Source organism: Sceloporus occidentalis, unplaced genomic scaffold, assembly GCF_023333645.1.
Source record: "Sceloporus occidentalis isolate IW3139 unplaced genomic scaffold, rSceOcc1.0.p SCAF_10, whole genome shotgun sequence".
Classification (NCBI taxonomy): domain Eukaryota; kingdom Metazoa; phylum Chordata; class Lepidosauria; order Squamata; family Phrynosomatidae; genus Sceloporus; species Sceloporus occidentalis.
Window position 1 is genome coordinate 24,428,106 of NW_028316990.1, and position 16,824 is coordinate 24,444,929.

The 16,824-nt window shown below is 42.4% G+C and overlaps 2 protein-coding genes across 3 annotated transcripts; one reads left to right on the plus strand and one right to left on the minus strand.

The window, feature by feature from the left end:
• The first annotated feature begins 972 nt into the window (after nt 1–972).
• On the plus strand, nt 973–9,096 carry ALG1 (ALG1 chitobiosyldiphosphodolichol beta-mannosyltransferase). 2 transcript variants are annotated; one of them, XM_089540705.1, is made up of 13 exons: nt 973–1,201; nt 2,722–2,799; nt 3,629–3,732; nt 3,854–4,002; nt 4,377–4,466; nt 4,970–5,086; nt 5,879–6,003; nt 6,453–6,491; nt 6,819–6,878; nt 7,468–7,578; nt 7,708–7,822; nt 8,347–8,422; nt 8,891–9,096. In XM_089540705.1, the coding sequence occupies exons 1-13, from the start codon at nt 982–984 to the stop codon at nt 9,035–9,037; spliced, it is 1,431 nt and encodes a 476-aa protein (XP_089396831.1). In that variant the 5' UTR covers nt 973–981; the 3' UTR covers nt 9,038–9,096. The 2 variants fall into 2 exon arrangements, with proteins under 2 accessions (XP_089396831.1, XP_089396832.1); XM_089540706.1 differs by lacking the exon at nt 973–1,201 and adding an exon at nt 1,273–1,349.
• An 82-nt stretch (nt 9,097–9,178) lies between these two features.
• Nucleotides 9,179–15,369, minus strand: EEF2KMT (eukaryotic elongation factor 2 lysine methyltransferase). Its single transcript, XM_089540336.1, has 8 exons — nt 15,227–15,369; nt 13,941–14,003; nt 12,998–13,078; nt 12,557–12,658; nt 11,970–12,103; nt 10,964–11,271; nt 10,122–10,271; nt 9,179–9,924 (listed from the first exon to the last, which is right to left on the minus strand). Exons 1-8 carry the CDS (start codon nt 15,353–15,355, stop codon nt 9,824–9,826), a joined length of 1,068 nt encoding a protein of 355 aa, XP_089396462.1. The 5' UTR covers nt 15,356–15,369; the 3' UTR covers nt 9,179–9,823.
• Nucleotides 15,370–16,824: the final 1,455 nt, after the last annotated feature.

A 16,824-nucleotide genomic window follows, 5' to 3' on the forward strand; every position in this document is an offset into this window, starting at 1 on the left:
ATATATACACACACATGTATGTATGTATACAAATATATGTATATGCACATACATATAGGTATATATGTATACATATATATATGTATATACCCACATATATATTTATATAAATACACACACACACACATATATATACACACATATATCATATATGTATACAAATATATGTATATACATACACATATAAGTATATATGTATATATACACACACACACACACACACACACATATATATATATATATACACACACACATATATATATTAAAGACTACTTTTAATTTCTTTCTTTTTCAAATGTTCTCTATTAACATTTTAATTTGCCTTTTTCCATGTTTTTATCTTTGTCTGGCCCTAAACGTTTTTACGGAGAGAAATAAAGAGCATGTCTGCCTCGATCGAAGAGCGTATCTACACCACAGAAATAAATGCAGTTTGACACCGCTTTAACTGCCACGGCTCCGTCCTGCTGCGGAATCCTGGGATTTGTAGTTTGGCAAAGGCACCAGCAACTAGCAATCCCAGGATTCCATAGGATAGGATGGAGTGACTTAGAAAGCAGCACCAAAATGCATTGTTCCTGCATTTGCAGATGCACCAAGAATGTGACGAACACGAAAAACACATCAACTGGGAAATACTGCAGCAGTGTGCTTTTGCTTTCTCTTTCTGGGAAGCCAAGTGGGGCAAGCCAGTCTCTCCAACAAGGACAACCTCCTCTTTATTCATTTATAACTATCTAAAGTAAAGTAAATGAGTGCTTATAAATATATTTAACCCCTTGGAATAATACAGAAGCAAAACTTGTGTATATTAAAGTCTGAAAAGTCTTTCCCAGCCACTTCATGGGTCTATGCAGCAGGGGGCGCTGTGGCGCAAGAAGCCGCTCACTCCTGGCCAGGAGCCTTTCTAGCCTTCCTCTCCGCTCTCCCCCGAGAGCCGCTCTAGCCCTCCCTTCCGCTCTCTATGCTCCCTTTCACAAGATGGCGGCCTTCGCCGGGGAAACGGCTTGGGGCCTACTGCTCCTGTTGCCGCTGCTCCTGTTGCTATGGCAACGGCTGCGGCCTACCCTCCCCGGGGGCCCTGGCGAAGCCCGAGTGGCGGTAGTGGTCCTGGGCGACCTGGGACGGAGCCCCCGCATGCAGTACCACGCTCTTTCGCTGGCCAGGGCCGGCAGGAGAGTCGCCTTCCTCGGCTACCCGGGTGAGGAGGCCGGGAGAGAGAGAGGCACTCTGCACATGCTCAGGGGACGCCTTGCATCTCGCTCGCCTCGCACGTGCTTCCAATTGCTTTGGAGAAACACGTCCCAGGGAAGGGAGGCTTAGCCTTCTTGGGATGAATATGAATATATGTGTGTCTTTGTACATATGCAATACGTATATGTATGTGTATATATATATATATACACACACACACACACACACACACACACACAAACACACTGTATATATATGCATACTCTATATACACACACACTATATACATACTGTATATATGTGTGTGTGTATATATATATATATATATATATATATATAAACACACATACATACTACACACACACACATATAGTGTGCGTGTATATATATATATACACACACACACACACACACTGTGTATATATGCATACTCTATATACACACACACTATATACATACTGTATATATGTGTGTGTGTGTATATATATATATATATATATAAACACACATACATACACTACACACACACACATATAGTGTGCGTGTATATATATATATACACACACACACACACACACTGTGTATATATGCATACTCTATATACACACACACTATATACATACTGTATATATGTGTGTGTGTGTGTGAGTGTATATATATATAAACACACATACATACACCACACACACACATATAGTGTGTGTGTATATATATATATATATATATACACACACACATACAAATATACAAACATATATACGTACACAATATATATATGCCCACACAATATATATATGTATATACACACATATGCATGTGAAATTTATACACACACACTATATATATATATATATATATATATATATATAAAATACACACAATAGATGTGCATGTCTGTGTATATATGTGTGTGTATACACACAGATATATGCACACACACACATATATATACACACACACAAGATATAGATAGATATATGCATAGACAATATATATGTATATATATACACACACAGACACACATGATAGAGAGATGTCTCTCTCTCTCTCTCTCTCTATATATATATATATATAGTGTGTGTGTCTGTGTATGCACTCACACATGCATGCTAAGGCTTCTAAAAGCATTTGTCCTATTTATCTGAAAGATTGCTACATATCTTGTATATCACACACACATCTGACATATATATGTGTTTGTGTGATATATATTTGTATCTGTATGCATAATCTGTGTATCTACATCACACACACATGTTTACTATGGCTGTTAAAATATTTGTGCTATTTGAAAGGTATTGTTACAGCTTGTATACCACACATACACACTAGACATATGTGTGTGTGTGTGATATATTTCTATTTATATGTATAATCTGTGTACGTACATAACATATTTACGAAGGCTATGAAAAATATTTGTGCTGTTTATCTGAGAGGTATCACACACACACACATCTGCCGTATTTTTGTTCACTTGCGCTTATGCTGGATGAAAGTTCTTAGAGATGTTTGCTTTTCTTTCAGGCACGAAGCCATGTGGCGAGATTGTACGCAACGGAAACATAGAGATTGTCTATATGACTGAGCTGAAAACCTGGCAAGGTACAGCGACTGTCCCCTTTTTAAAAAACAATGTTCCCAAATATATGTGATTTGGATAGAAAAAACTGCCATCTTTTCATTCAGTGAGGTCATTTCCCCACTGCTTTCTCTCTTGTGGGGTCTTGAGTATGGAAGAAGATAATACGCAGAGGAGCTGGAGAAGCAGCCATTTGTCTCCGTGGATGACAAATCCACCATCTGCACTGCATCATTAATGCAGTTTGACACCGCTTTAACTGCCACAGCTCTTGGGATTCTGGGATTTGTGGTTTTGTGTGACATTTAGCCTTTTCTGTCGAGGAGCTCTGGTGCCACAACAAATTATAAACCCTTGGATCCCATAGAATGAAGCCAAGGCAGTTAAAGTGGTGTCAGCCTGCATTCATTCTGCAGTGTGGCTGCAGCTTACCTTTCACAGCCAGTTTTGTTTCTTTAATGGTTGGAATTAAAAATATATATATAACATTGTGCTGCTTAGTTGCTTCATGTTTTCATCATATTGTGAGCTATCTTGATTCCTAAGAATCCTAGGAGATAAAAGTGTTCAACGTTAACCAGCAAGTTCAGGGTTGGGAAGTTCTTGCATGGGAGAGTAGTGAGTGGCACCAGTTTAGATGTGCTACAGAAACACAGTATAATGCCTGCTTGTTGTTAAGTTAGAATATACTAAGTCCCTAACTTTGAATTTACTATTGGCTCATCTCACACTGATAAACATGTGCATTATTACACATTCATACATTACTGTGGAAGTTATGCCAGGGCTGCTTAAATGAAAATCTGTCTGGGTTTTGCATGGATCTTGATGTTAATTTCTTTTCTTTTCCAGTTGGGCCAAAGGTTTTCCAGTATCTCGCAAAAGTCATTTTCCAAAGTGTCCAGCTGTTGTACACAATGCTGAGGATAAGCAAACCGGGTTATGTCCTTCTCCAGGTACGTAGACCTCCTATTTCACCGTGTAGGTATTTTGGGGTAGGATTTATAGGTATAGGCCAGGAAACAGCCAAGAAACCTTATTAAGTTGTTTCTCTTTTCCTGTAATTTCATGGACAAGAATCCTCCCGGTCTGCCCAGCATAGCTGTGATTTGGTTAGTTTGCCTTCTCCGAGGCAGCAAGTTCATCATCGATTGGCACAACTACGGGTATACGATCATGAGCCTGACGCATGGAAAGAGGCACCTTATAGTACGGATTGCTAAATGGTTTGTACAGTTTTAAAAAAAATACTTACAATAGACAGTTGGCCAATATATCAATGCTTAAAAAATGATGCAAGTTGGCAGATGGTTTTTCACTTCCTCTCTCCTGCACAAATCTACATTATGTTTTTGAAGGCACCAGGAAGCATCTTTTAAACGTGTCTATGAACCTACAGAACCAAGGCTAGGAAATGGAAGAATAGCTAGCAAAGGCTCTAATATTTGTAGTCATTTGATTCTGCTTCAGTTTAGTTTAGTTTCTCTTTTTAAGAGCCATTGCAGCAGCAAGGGAAAGTGTAAATATCCACACAGATGTCTTGAGCGGGGTTAAATAGATTTCATAATTCAGTAACTGATGGAAGTTCACTTTCTTTCAGGTATGAAGAATTCTTTGGCCGCTTATCTGATGACAACATTTGTGTGACAGAGGCAATGAAAGAGGATCTTCAGAAGAACTGTAATATCAGGTAAATCAGCGGCTCAGAGCAGGCTCTGACTGAATGAGCAATACATGCTTTGAAGGAGTTCTCCAGGCCCCTCAATCCTTGGTTTATCCAGTACTATAGAAATGCTCAGTCCTCCTGAATATTTTCAGTCTTGAAGGTTGAAGCTGTAGATAGGTATATGGGAATGTTGTTTGTGGTGGAACTTCTGTTGCATTGATTGCTTCTGCTTATTGAATGAGCTTAGCCTTCTTCAGGGAGAGCTGGACAACAGTTATAAATGAGGTGATTTTGAAATTTTTAGCTAGGTCTGCTTTTGTAATGTAGATTTATAAGCCTTCGCTGTATTGTTGTATAAAAACAGTGTGAGAATAGGCTCATGCTGTCCACCAGTATCTGATGTTAGGTTTTCCAAGGAGCATACAGATATGGAGTTCAATGTGTATCAGCCCATTCCAGGTTATACCATAGTTCTTACTATCAGTGGCTTTATCTTTGTTTTCACCATCATATCATTTGTGTTGCAGAGCAATAACCCTTTACGACAAGCCGGCTTCTTTCTTTAAGGAGACTCCCTTGAGTGACCAGCATACCTTATTCATGAAACTTGCCAAAGACTACCCTCCCTTTAGAGCTTCACTGGTGTAAGTTAGAAACATGCTTGGCATTTTAAAAAAAATCTACCAGTATATATAGTTTTGATGTGCATTTGCCATGTATTCATTTGACATAAATGCTCCTCATAATCTAAAAATGGACCAGATCTTTCCCACTCCTGCAGCTTTTCAGATGTGTATCGTCAGGAAGGGCAAACATACTAGCAAACGGTTGACTGTAAGTCCTTGAGATGCTAGAACTCACAAATGTATGGTCTTTTGATTAGAGCCTGTTTTATCCACCATCAAATGAAGTAAGTAAGGCCTGTTACAGACAGCCAAAATAAAGCTGCTTCAAGTCACAGTGGAGGTATGGTGTTTCAATGATGCATGCGTCCTAAGAGTCCAGAAGTCGCACCAAAGCCACGCTCCAGCCCTAAGGACTGGAGCGTGACTTTGGCGTGGCTTCTGGACTCTTAGGATGCATGCATCATTGAAACACCATACCTCCACTGTCACTCGAAGCAGCTTTATTTTGGCTGTCTGTAACAGGCCTAAGTAAGAGAACTTGAGTCTGATTACTCAGAGAACCTGGTCTCAGAATTTCTTTCCTTCCTCTGGCTCTTCTATCCATGCTGACTTTTCCACAAGGACAGTTTTGGTGCTTTCTGTGTTGTGGAGAGACAGCTTGCCCTGCTGTCTTCCACCATATAAATTGGGCAAATCAGAGCCTGATGTCCAAACCTCATGCTATTTTTAGACTAATGAACCCATTTAATGTATAGGTTGAGTCTTCCTTATCCAGAATTCCAAAATCCAAAAAGTTCTGTTTCTTCTCAGAGCAGAGTCCAATCTCCCAGATGAAGTTGAGAAATCTGCTTTTACGCAACTTGATGTCAGAAGTGGAAATGTGACGCAGCAGATGGGCCAACCGGCTCTTCTCATCAGCAGCACTAGCTGGACAGGTCTGGACTACAGTATTTTTATCTTTTGGTCTGTTTATATTTGGTTTGCTGGCTCATTTCTGGGCAAACTGAGCTACTCTGCTATGGATAATAAGAGAAGTTACACCTCCTGCAGCAGAGTCCACCACAAGACTTTTGGGAATTCTTTCTAACTTAGCAGGAATACATATGACCGTTTACAGGATGAAATCCAAACACAGGGTTGGGTAGTAGCAATATTGGGCTCTTCACTATCTTTAAAAAGGCAAACATTAGAGGCCTACAGGACACTTCACAGGGGTGGGGAGAAATACATTAGAAGTGCCGTATCGGTTGGATTACTTGTTCTTAATTATAAATCGTAACACTGCTATAGCTTGCATCATTGCATTAGGTGAAACCAGAGAAAACCTGTAATGCTTGTAGACTCAACTGTGTGATTTTCTTTCCCCCACCATTTCTCTTTCTAGAGGATGAAGATTTTTCCATCCTGTTAAAAGCTTTGGAAGGTAAGTTATCAAGAAGGTGTTCTGTGTTACTTCACAAACCAACTATTTGAATGTCACGATTTCCCTTTATTTCTCTGCCTCAAATAAAATTGTAAAAGAATAGTTAGCAGTTAAAATGTCCACTCTTTCCCCTTTGCACTTGTCTATTTTACATTCTCAATTTGGAATCAGAATGCAAACAATCTTAGTTGTAATTCTTTCCTCTGGATTGCTCCTTTTTTCTAAGGCTCCTGAATTTTGAAATCCTAATTTTTTTTGTAAAACAGAAATTTAGTTAATAGCTGTAGTGAATATGGTAACATACACTTTTCTCTCTTTCTTCCACAGAATATGAGAAATTTGTCAGTGATGGAGCAAAACTGCCTCCTTTGGTGTGTGTAATAACAGGTAACTTAAGTTTTAATTGGTCATGTAATTCTTATCAGTGGTGGAGCAAAACTGATTTAGATGCTGTGCTGCCTTGAAATGCTCATCCTCGCTCTTTAATTACTTATCACTCTGGCCCAGATCTTGGAAAAGTTATTTTTGAGGGGCCCTTTTTCTCTGTCACCTCCACTTCTTAGTGACTGCCACTGTTATTATTATTACCTACAGATACGTTTTGTATTTCCATTTCCCTGTCCCTGTTCCCATTTGTGGAAATATCTGCCCACTGAGGCATCACTCCCTACATTTGATAAAGTGAGCCCCTGTTTAAAACCTACTAGTCTTTAAGGTGCAGCAAGATGACTTTTTGTTGGTTTTCCTGTAACAGACTAAAATGAATGCTCTCTCAAAGTTTTTTACTGCAATTTCCAGAATGTCCCAGTTAGCATGGCTCTGTTGGTTGGAGATGTTGGGAACTGTAGTCCAAAAAGAAGTAACTTTTCCAACCTCTACTTGGCATATAAAGTGGCATGAAGCTTGATTCTCACTCTTGCAGTTTCCCCTTTTGGTCCAGAGTGGTTCATGCTGCTCATTTTCTGTCTCTGAAAAGGCAAAGGACCTCTGAAGGACTATTACAACAAACTAATTGCAGCCCTGCAGTTCAAGCACATCCAGATCTGTACTCCCTGGTTGGAGGCGGAGGACTACCCTCTTCTGCTTGGTAATGTTTTTATTTACTCGTACAAGGCTTACCTGACCATATGGTGTCCCATAACTTCGGTACATCTAGTAATCACTGCAAAGAAACTTTTTTGCAATATGAAAAACTGGGTGTAATTTCCCCTTGCAGGCTCAGCCGACTTAGGCGTTTGTCTCCACAAGTCCTCCAGCGGCCTGGATCTGCCTATGAAGGTGGTGGACATGTTTGGCTGCTGCTTGCCTGTGTGTGCAGTGCACTTCCAGTGGTAAGTGTGGGTCTAGTTCAGGTTGTCAAGGGAATGTGGGCATGGATGGCATAGATCTGTGATGACAAGTTTCCACCAAGTGAATTTGTCAGACCCCCTGTGACCTCCTCCCTCAGCCAAGGATGGAGAATGTTTGGCCCTATTGGACAGCCAGGTGCCTTCAGGAATGCCTTTGCCCAGCTTTGGTTAGTGTGCCAGCTGTGCCCTTTTCCATAGTGGCCACAGCTGGAATGGATGAACATGTGCAAGGCAGGTCTGCTTCAGTGGCCACTTGTCATGTTCACTATAGAAATGCTATGTAATGGCTGAAGGTGTCTTCCAAGAAAACAAATCTGCCAGACATCCAGCCTTACAGATTAGGCATGCCACTTGCTCAGTAGCCAGCTTGCTCCAACACTTGCTCTCACTGTTGACTGAGAATGGGCAAAAAGTAAAGAGAAAAGGCTATCCCTTAAATGTGTTAGGTGAATTGATTCTTGTCACTAACTTCCCCCCTCTCGCCTATACTGCTTTTTTCATTGTAGTTTACATGAACTTGTGAAGCATGAAGTGAATGGTTTGATATTCAGGGACTCAAGTGAACTTGCTGAGCAACTGAAGGTAAGAAAGTATTGAGACCATGTCTTAGAATTGTAGAGTTGGAAATGGGCACAAGAGCATCTAAACCATGTAAGAAATTACAACCAAAACATTCCTAAAAGATGCCTATCCAACTTCTGTTTAAAGATCTCCAAAGAGAGAGAGCCCTCCAGCCTTCAAGGCAGTCAATTCCAACTGGTCTTCCTAATGCTTAGGTGGAATTTCTCTTTTTGTAATCTGAACCCATTGCTTTGTGTTCTGGTCCCTTTGAATTGTGAGATGGTACTTTTACAAGTCCAGTATGATTTGTTTACCTGACTGATAGATGGGTTGCTCTATGAACTTCAAGAAATTGGTTAAGCTGAGATATATTGTGAAATACGCAATGCCTTGCTCACTTTCCTGAGTAAGGGTGAAGATATTGGGGCTGACAGCTAAATAAAGATGGTAGGGCTAACCTGTTATCTCATTCTCTCTGTAACATTGCAGACACTTTTCTGGGAATACCCATGCGCTGAAGGCAAGCTGAGCTTATTCCGCAGAAACCTTCGCTCAGCCAGGCAGCTGCGGTGGGATGAAAGTTGGGAACAGACGGCCCTTCCTCTGTTTAGCAGTGGTTCAGCTGATCAACATTGAAGTTAATGTATACCTCACACATTCCTAAATGTTTGTAACACTGTGAGAGTGTTTGTAAATTAAAATCCTTTTTTTAAAAAAACAGAAAAAAGTGGTTTTATATCCCAAATAAACAAAACAGCAATACCTTTAATTGGGCAACCAAAAATGCACACAGTACAACAGGCAGGATTTCAATGTTTTGCTGGCTTCTTCATCAGGGAAAGGTGTTTTATATTGTGATTCAAAAGCTTACGTAAGGGTGCCCAGTCTTTAGGGCGCCTTACATAAACTACTTCTAATACTAGATCAGGAGTTGCGGGCTGTGGACACCAACTGTCATGGGCCAAGAGTTGCAGGACTGGGACTGGGAGGCTGAGGAAGGGACCAAGGCAAGTCTTCCAGAAAGGGAACAGCCTGCAGCTCTTTCTGTTGCAGAGCAGCCAGCCCTCCCTGTTGCAAAGCCTCAGCCAGCTCCTCCTTTGCCTGCATTATCAGTCGGGGATCCCTCCCAGCCAGGCTGTTTGACTGTTTCGTGAACCAGGACACCCACTCACCTCTCATATTTTCTTTCATACTGGGAGAAAGTGGAGACCCTTCTTTTTACTCCTCCTCCCCAGCAATGTTGCCCAGCTGATATACAATCTCCAACAGACAGTAAGAACCTCTTTGCTCTCAACCGGTGTTCACACTGCTGACGGAATATACTAATGATAACAGATTTGAATCATGAGAGATAACATTGTCTTGTTGAAATGATTCCAAGTGTAATGTGAATTTTGAGGAGAGGGAAAAAACAACACACCCTTAAATGAGTAACCTTAAGAGAGTTATCTTTGCCTGCTGGTCATAAGGGAAAACGTTCTTCTGTGGACTAGGAACAACTTGCCATCTGATCCCAACTTTATCTGCAAGGAGAGGCAAAGAGGAAAATAGTTACAAACACATCCGTGATGTTCACCATCCCAGCTTCTCACAGGTAGGAGAGACTTCAGTACTGAAGGAAAATGTCATTGGTGTGGGATTGTTATTTGGGAGCAATGCTCTCATTTGCCCCCATCACCCACTACACCCCCAAACCCCAGTGTAGGACAACAACACTTACTAAGTTCAGTTTGGAAGCAGCAGTACGTATCGGGATTTCGGATTGTAAAGGCGATGTAGACTTCTGGGGCTTTTTGTCCATTGGGGCAGCAGGGAAGTTTTTGCAATACTTTAATAAGGGACTGTGTGAGCTCTGGGTCATAGACCACATCTGGTTGGAAGGCGATATTCAAGGGAGAACAAAAAAGCAGAGAAAGAATTAAAACAGACAACCAGAATAGGAGTAGGCAACTTTGGTAGGGGCTGGGGACCAAACCTTCACCATCAACCACAAATTGTACTGCGACCAGAAATGCCAAGTATCTGCTAAAGGTAGAGGGAAGTAAAATAGGAAGTTCCTATCCCCAAACTAACATGTTCAGTTCAACATTATAGTCTTTGTGGTTCCTGGCTCCATTCTCAATACGCAGGCTTGATTTATGGATTTGACATTGAACTTGGGGATTTAAAAACCTAACCCCTTCCACTTCAAATGTAACAACACCACTGAATACCCTCCAACTTTCCCAATTTGGCAGGGACAGTCTTGGCTAATCCTCTGCCAAACCACTTTTTCAGCTGCTTTTAAAATGTCTTGATTCCTCTCTCCTCATCCCGCTTTCCCCCTTTGTCCTCAGCTTGCTTCAGTTGTTGCAAACTGAGTTTAAATGACAAAAGTAGTTTATACTCAGTTAATAGCGGGAAAGGACAGGGGCAGAAACATGCCCTTCCCAGGGAACTAAGGCAAAAGTAAGCTGCTGCAGCTTGTGAGTTGAACACACTTCTGATGTTGCTTGGACCAACATGTCCCAGTGAAATATTGGAGGCCTGTTACCAGCAAAGTGAATGAAGAGTTTAAGGTACCTGCAGCAATGACAATGTCGGCCTGCAGTCCTACCAGCTCTTCTTTCGTAACCAGGTTCCAGTCGAGATCTGCAACGGTTACTTTGGGACCCTGGAATCCTGTAAGGTTTGCCTTCTGGGTTTCACATTTTGCCGGACTGAAGCTGCCGACTTCAGGCTCCGGGGAAAAACCATTCAAACGGATATTTTCCGAAAGCTGCTGAAGAACGCAGGGGTGGTGATCACTGAACGTATACCTCCTGGGCTGGCAAGCTTTGCAAATGGCGATTCCTGTCAGTCCCATCCCACTTCCCAATTCCAAAATACTCCTAAAAATAAATTAAAATTAAAAATCAATATTAACAAAAAGGGAAAGAGAAAAAAACATGAGATAAAAAAATGCATTGTTTGCCTATTGGCTCTGTGCTTTGTTCTTTTGGTGAGAACTGGCCACTTTAGGACCCAAATCTCATCCTACAAAGGAACAAGTGAGATTCCTGTCAGTGGGCAAAGTTCACACTTGATGTTGCTGGACTACAACTCCCAGCATTCCTCACCACTACCTGCGCTGGCTAAGTCTGCTGGGAGATGTACTCCCAACAATATTTGCAGGACCTCATTATTCCCCAACCGCATTCCCACAAAATTTAGGATACACATCCATGTTTTCCATATCCCTCCACATTGAAAACAAGTGTTATGTCACAGAGCTGCAGGCATTAGGAACACAAAAAGCTGTCTTAGGCCCCATACAAACAGGCCAAAATAAAGCTGCTTCGGGTCACTTTGGAGGTATGCTGTTTAAATGATGCATGCATCCTAAGAGGCCAGAAGCCATGCCAAAGCCATGATCCAGTCCTAAGGACTGGAGCACAGCTTTGGCGCAACTTCCGGACACTTCGAAAGCATGCATCATTTAAACAGCATACCTCCAAAATGACCCGAAGCAGCTTTATTTTGGCCTGTCTGTTCAGGCCCCATGTTAACATTTCCAAGTTTCAGATGGGTTGCAGCTGCACACTGCCACCTGTTAGTGAAGATGGCACGGTTCTCCAGCGCCCATTCTGCCAGGTAAAGGCCGGCGTCCCACGTGACGAGTCCGGTCGTTCCCCGTGAAATAATGGCCACGCTCTCGCCGAGTGTAATGGCCTCTCCAGTGGGCTGCAAGAAACATTCGTAGAATAAGCTTCGGTCTTTTAAGACAACAGCAAGGAACCTGTGACTGTTTTGCGCAGGCGTTACGTTCTCCTATGAAAGCTGTCAGACATTTTTATCTGATGCGAAACAGCCATATTCAGCTTCAACTGGTTTCAGAAGCAGAGTTCACATGCAGAGATTTGTGCGACCTAATTCTGAGCCTGGATCTCTGCTGGCACACGATGACAACCGTTAGGAGATCTAGCATAGCTATGTGAGACATGTATGTCTCCCAGTGTAAGATCTTGGGCCAAATTTATACTGTGCATTTTTTATTTGTATGATTCCTGGAGAACTTTGATTGAAAGAAAAGTGATGTAGAGCATGGAGCATTACGGAGATGTTGTGTTGCCCACACTAGATTAACAATAACAATAACAATAACAATAATAATAATAATAATTGAGATTGACTTACCAGTAAGTAGTTTTTATAGCCATGGGCATTTTCTTCAGTATTTAAGACATGGCCAAGTGCTTCGTAGAGCTCATCGAGTGGCTCGGCCCCGGTAGCTTCATGCTGTGCAAAAACCAGAGAAGCTGAGTCGATCTGTGGCCTGTGAATGCCACACAACGTATCTACACTGCACAATTTTAGTAGTTTAGTATCACTTTAACTGCCATGGTTCCATCCTATGGAATCTTAGGATCTGTAGTCTGATGCGATGCTTAGACCTTTCTGCTGGAGAGTTCTAGTCCACTCTCTTGAACTACAGCACTACAGCCCTATGATAAAGAATTCTTTTAAATTACAAATCCTCGGATTCCATAGGATGGAGCCATGGCAGTTAAAGTGGGATTATGCATGCACATGAATGGTGGCATTATCAGACATGGACTGGCAGAAGCATAATATTACCTTTTTAATGAGCTCTGATAAGAAGCATCTTCTGTACTTGACCGAAGGAGGATATTTCAAGCATAGTGGATGAAGAACCGTCTGAAATTATGGGAGATGTTGGGACAACCATGAATCAAGTCTTATAGAACCAGAGAAACAACCAAAATACCAGCAACAGAAAATAAGATTAAGCTGTAGGCCAAGGATAGGAATCATGTAGCTCTCCAAATGTTCAGAGACATAATTGCATAACCAGTCTCTTTCCTCGGATGCATGGAGCGAATCGGTTTCCCGGGGAAAAATACTCTTATTCATGTATAACTAGCCATAGAAATGCCAAACTTGTGGATCTGGTGATGAGGTGACAAGTTCAGTTTTAAGGATGGCCCTCAAAGGACAAAGGCAGTCGGAAAGATGTTGCAAGCAGCTTTATCAACCATAGTTAAAACTAAAAATCTTAATAATTCATATAATAATTGATGGCGTTCCTACCTCTCTTATTTTCAAAATGGTTAAAGAAGGTTTTTTTCTTCCTATACGGGAATCAGGACACGTCTTTGGTGCATTTTCCTCTAATGTACACATTTTCATCACTGACTAAATTGTGCCCATGTGTCTTTAATTTATCATTCCAACTGATGTTTATATATTTTGTTGTTATTTGGATATAGTTTGATGCAAAGGCCGTTGGCCAAAAGCAATACATTTTTTGGATGAATAATTTTTTGTCACTCGCTTTTTTCAAATGTACAATGGGTTGTGTAAATCTTCATTTTTCCAAAATGTACCATCTCAAGTGAGCAAATTTCAGTGGCTTTGTTACACAAGGAGCCTTCAGAGGTAGTAAATGTACACCTCTGTCGAGAATCATCATGCCAACAAATTGTTTTTTGTCCTGTATGACCTGGACTGTTGCAGATTGAGAATGAAATATTACTCGACTATTAAGAAATAATTTTACCTTCTGCAGAATAGTCAGCAGCAGTGAGGAATTCCCTGAAGCCTTTAGTATCTTTTCCAGATCCTAGAAAGCAAGACACACAAATGATCAGGTGGAATAAAAAACCAATGTAACTCCAGGATGCGGGTTCAGATTCAGGCCTTCAGATTCGGACCAAGTCTTGAACCGTATTTCCAAAATTTCAGCACCCAGAATGGATTTTCCATCCCAGTGACATGGGAGCAAACAAACTGAACTGGGATAGGGCACGCTTGTATCACAGATGCCTCATATCCTTGACATTTTGCCACTTCATGGACATTGCGATCCAGCATAGATTAATGTCCCAGCCGGATCTGAGGGCAACGAGTTCATGACCTTTCCTGGCACCATGCCCGGAGCTAATGCCATCGGCAAGATATGCTAGATAATCCTTTTTTCTGGAGCAAAGACTTAATATGGAAAAGCAATCCTTAATCCATAATTAGTCCGTCTGCCGGGAGCTTAATTAACCTGGGCATGAACTCATGGTCGATGAGCAGGAGCCACCACTACCATCACCACCATAAACTGGAGTTACTGGTTTAGTGGATGCTAACAAAGCCCATGTACTGTAGGCTGTGTTTCAGACGAAGGAACTGACAAAACCACCCCTGAGGATGTCTTCCCTAAGAAAGCCCAGGGTGCATCTACGCTGTAGAAAAGATGCAGTTCAAGATCACTTTAACTGCTCTGGATCCATCCTACAGAATCCTGGGATCTGTCGTTCTGTGTGGCGTCAGTGCTCTTTGGCCTTGTAAAAATACAAACCCGTGATTCCATCAGATAGCGCTGCAGCACTTAAACTGGTGTCAAACTGCATTATTTCTACAGTGTAGATGCATGCTTCTTACTGCTGCAAGGGCAGTTGGGAATTCAGCTGAAAATGCAGGAGATGTCCTGGAAAAGGAGGACACCTGGTCACCCTCCTTCCCTTTCCCCTGAGGCTGAGAGAGTGTGACTTACAGCCCCCCTTTCCCCCATTGCCTGCGCTGCAATGGGACTACCACTGGAGGTCCCCCTAGCTATCCAAATGGAACAAAATCACTGAAATGTGGTCGATCTACAGATCCCTCTCCTGGGGTCCCAAAGGGCCGCAGCCCCTCCTCCTTTGGGTGGTCTTTAGTCCCACCTGCCCCCTTGCCAGCGCCCCCACAAACCCCGCCCCTGAGACCCCAGGCCCCGCCCCTGAGCCCCTTGAACCAAGCCCCCCCCTTCCTCTCCATTCCTGGTGCGTAAAGGCGCACGGCTCTTGACGCACGGCTCACCTGCCAAGGAAAGTGGAGCAAGCGCTGGCCAGCTAAGAAGCCCTGCTGGAAACGGTGCTCCAGGAGCCTGGCTGGGGAGGCTTCCTCCTCTTCCTCAGCCACACCATCGGCTGGCTCTGGCTCCTCCATCGGCCACAGCTCCTCCTTCCCTCCGATCCGCCTCCAAGGCTCAGCCCAGCCTTCTGAAGGCATGGCTCCGTGCATTGGCAACACCCAGATCTCAGCTCCTTCCTCCTCTGGCCTCCACTTCCACACCCAAAGGGCGAGCAGGGGGCTTCGGGGTTTTGGTTCCACCAAATTAAAGCCCCCCCCCTTCCAACAAACAGGGTTTTTTTCAGCTCTTTAACCACAGTGCCACACCACCATTGCCTGGCCTTGATCAGGGCCCTCCAGGATGGAGAGAGATCTTGTGGCACCTTTGAGACTGACTGAAAGAAAGAAGTTGGCAGCAGGAGCTTTCCTAGACCTCAGCCTACTTCCTCAGATGCATTTGGAATGGATGAGGGAGTAGACTGAAGTCTACAAAAGCTTGTGCCGACAAATTCTTTCTTTCCATTAGTCTCACATAGCCCTCTCCATACTGATCTTACAAACTAACATGGCTATACAGTATCTTAGCATTTGCATGTAGAGAGATCTTGTGGCACCTTTGAGACTCAAGGAAGAGAGAAGTTGGCGGCATGAGCTTTCCTAGGCTTCAGTCTACTTCCTGAGATGCATATTATTTTTATTTTTTATTTTTACTGTTACTAGTAAATGGTAATAATAATTTGTAAAATCAGTATGTAGAGAGATCTTGTAGCACCTTTGAGACTCACTGAAAGAAAGAAGTTTCCTAGACTTCCTCAGATACATATTATTTTTATTTTTAATTGCTATTATTGTCGTGGCTGTTGTGTTTGCAACAAACTAGGATTAGTTTAACAAGCCAGCTTCCTGGCCTATGATTTGGAAACGCAGCTGTTTTGAAACACACAAATTTGTTAGAAACCACTTTTTTGATCTATGATGAGAGCAGAAGTGAAGGTGAAACTTCATGCTGTTGATGTTCTCCCAGCTGTGGAGCAGGAGGACATAAAAGGGGTGAGATAGAGTTTGAGGTTTGGGTGGGTACATTGCACCTTGTATACATCATGCTTAGCATCACATGTAAACAAGATGGTTTGCTACTTGCTGTAGCTCACAGATGTCCAGTGCTTAGATTAGGAAGTGGTCTGCCCATCCATCTTTCTCCTTAGCATCCCTTCCTAGAAAGCAACAAGGCAGCAGGGGGTTTGTTTAAACTGTAATTTGCTCAAAGGCCTTCTGAATTTCATGGAAAGTCTCCTATCCATAGCTTTAACCCACTGAGTGTATCCTACTCTGGAGGTCTTAAAGCAATGGCTGATCTAGCCATGATCTGCAGAGGACTCTAGTGTTCCATTTTGTTGCTTCTTCAACGGAGCCATGGATGCAAGCTACAGGAACAGAGATTCCACCTAAATCATAGGAAGAGCTTCCTGGTGGTAAATGCTGTTGGATGGTGGAATACACTGCCTTGGAGTGTAGTGGAGTCTCCTTTGGAAGTTTTTAAACAGGCTGGATGGCCATCTTTCACA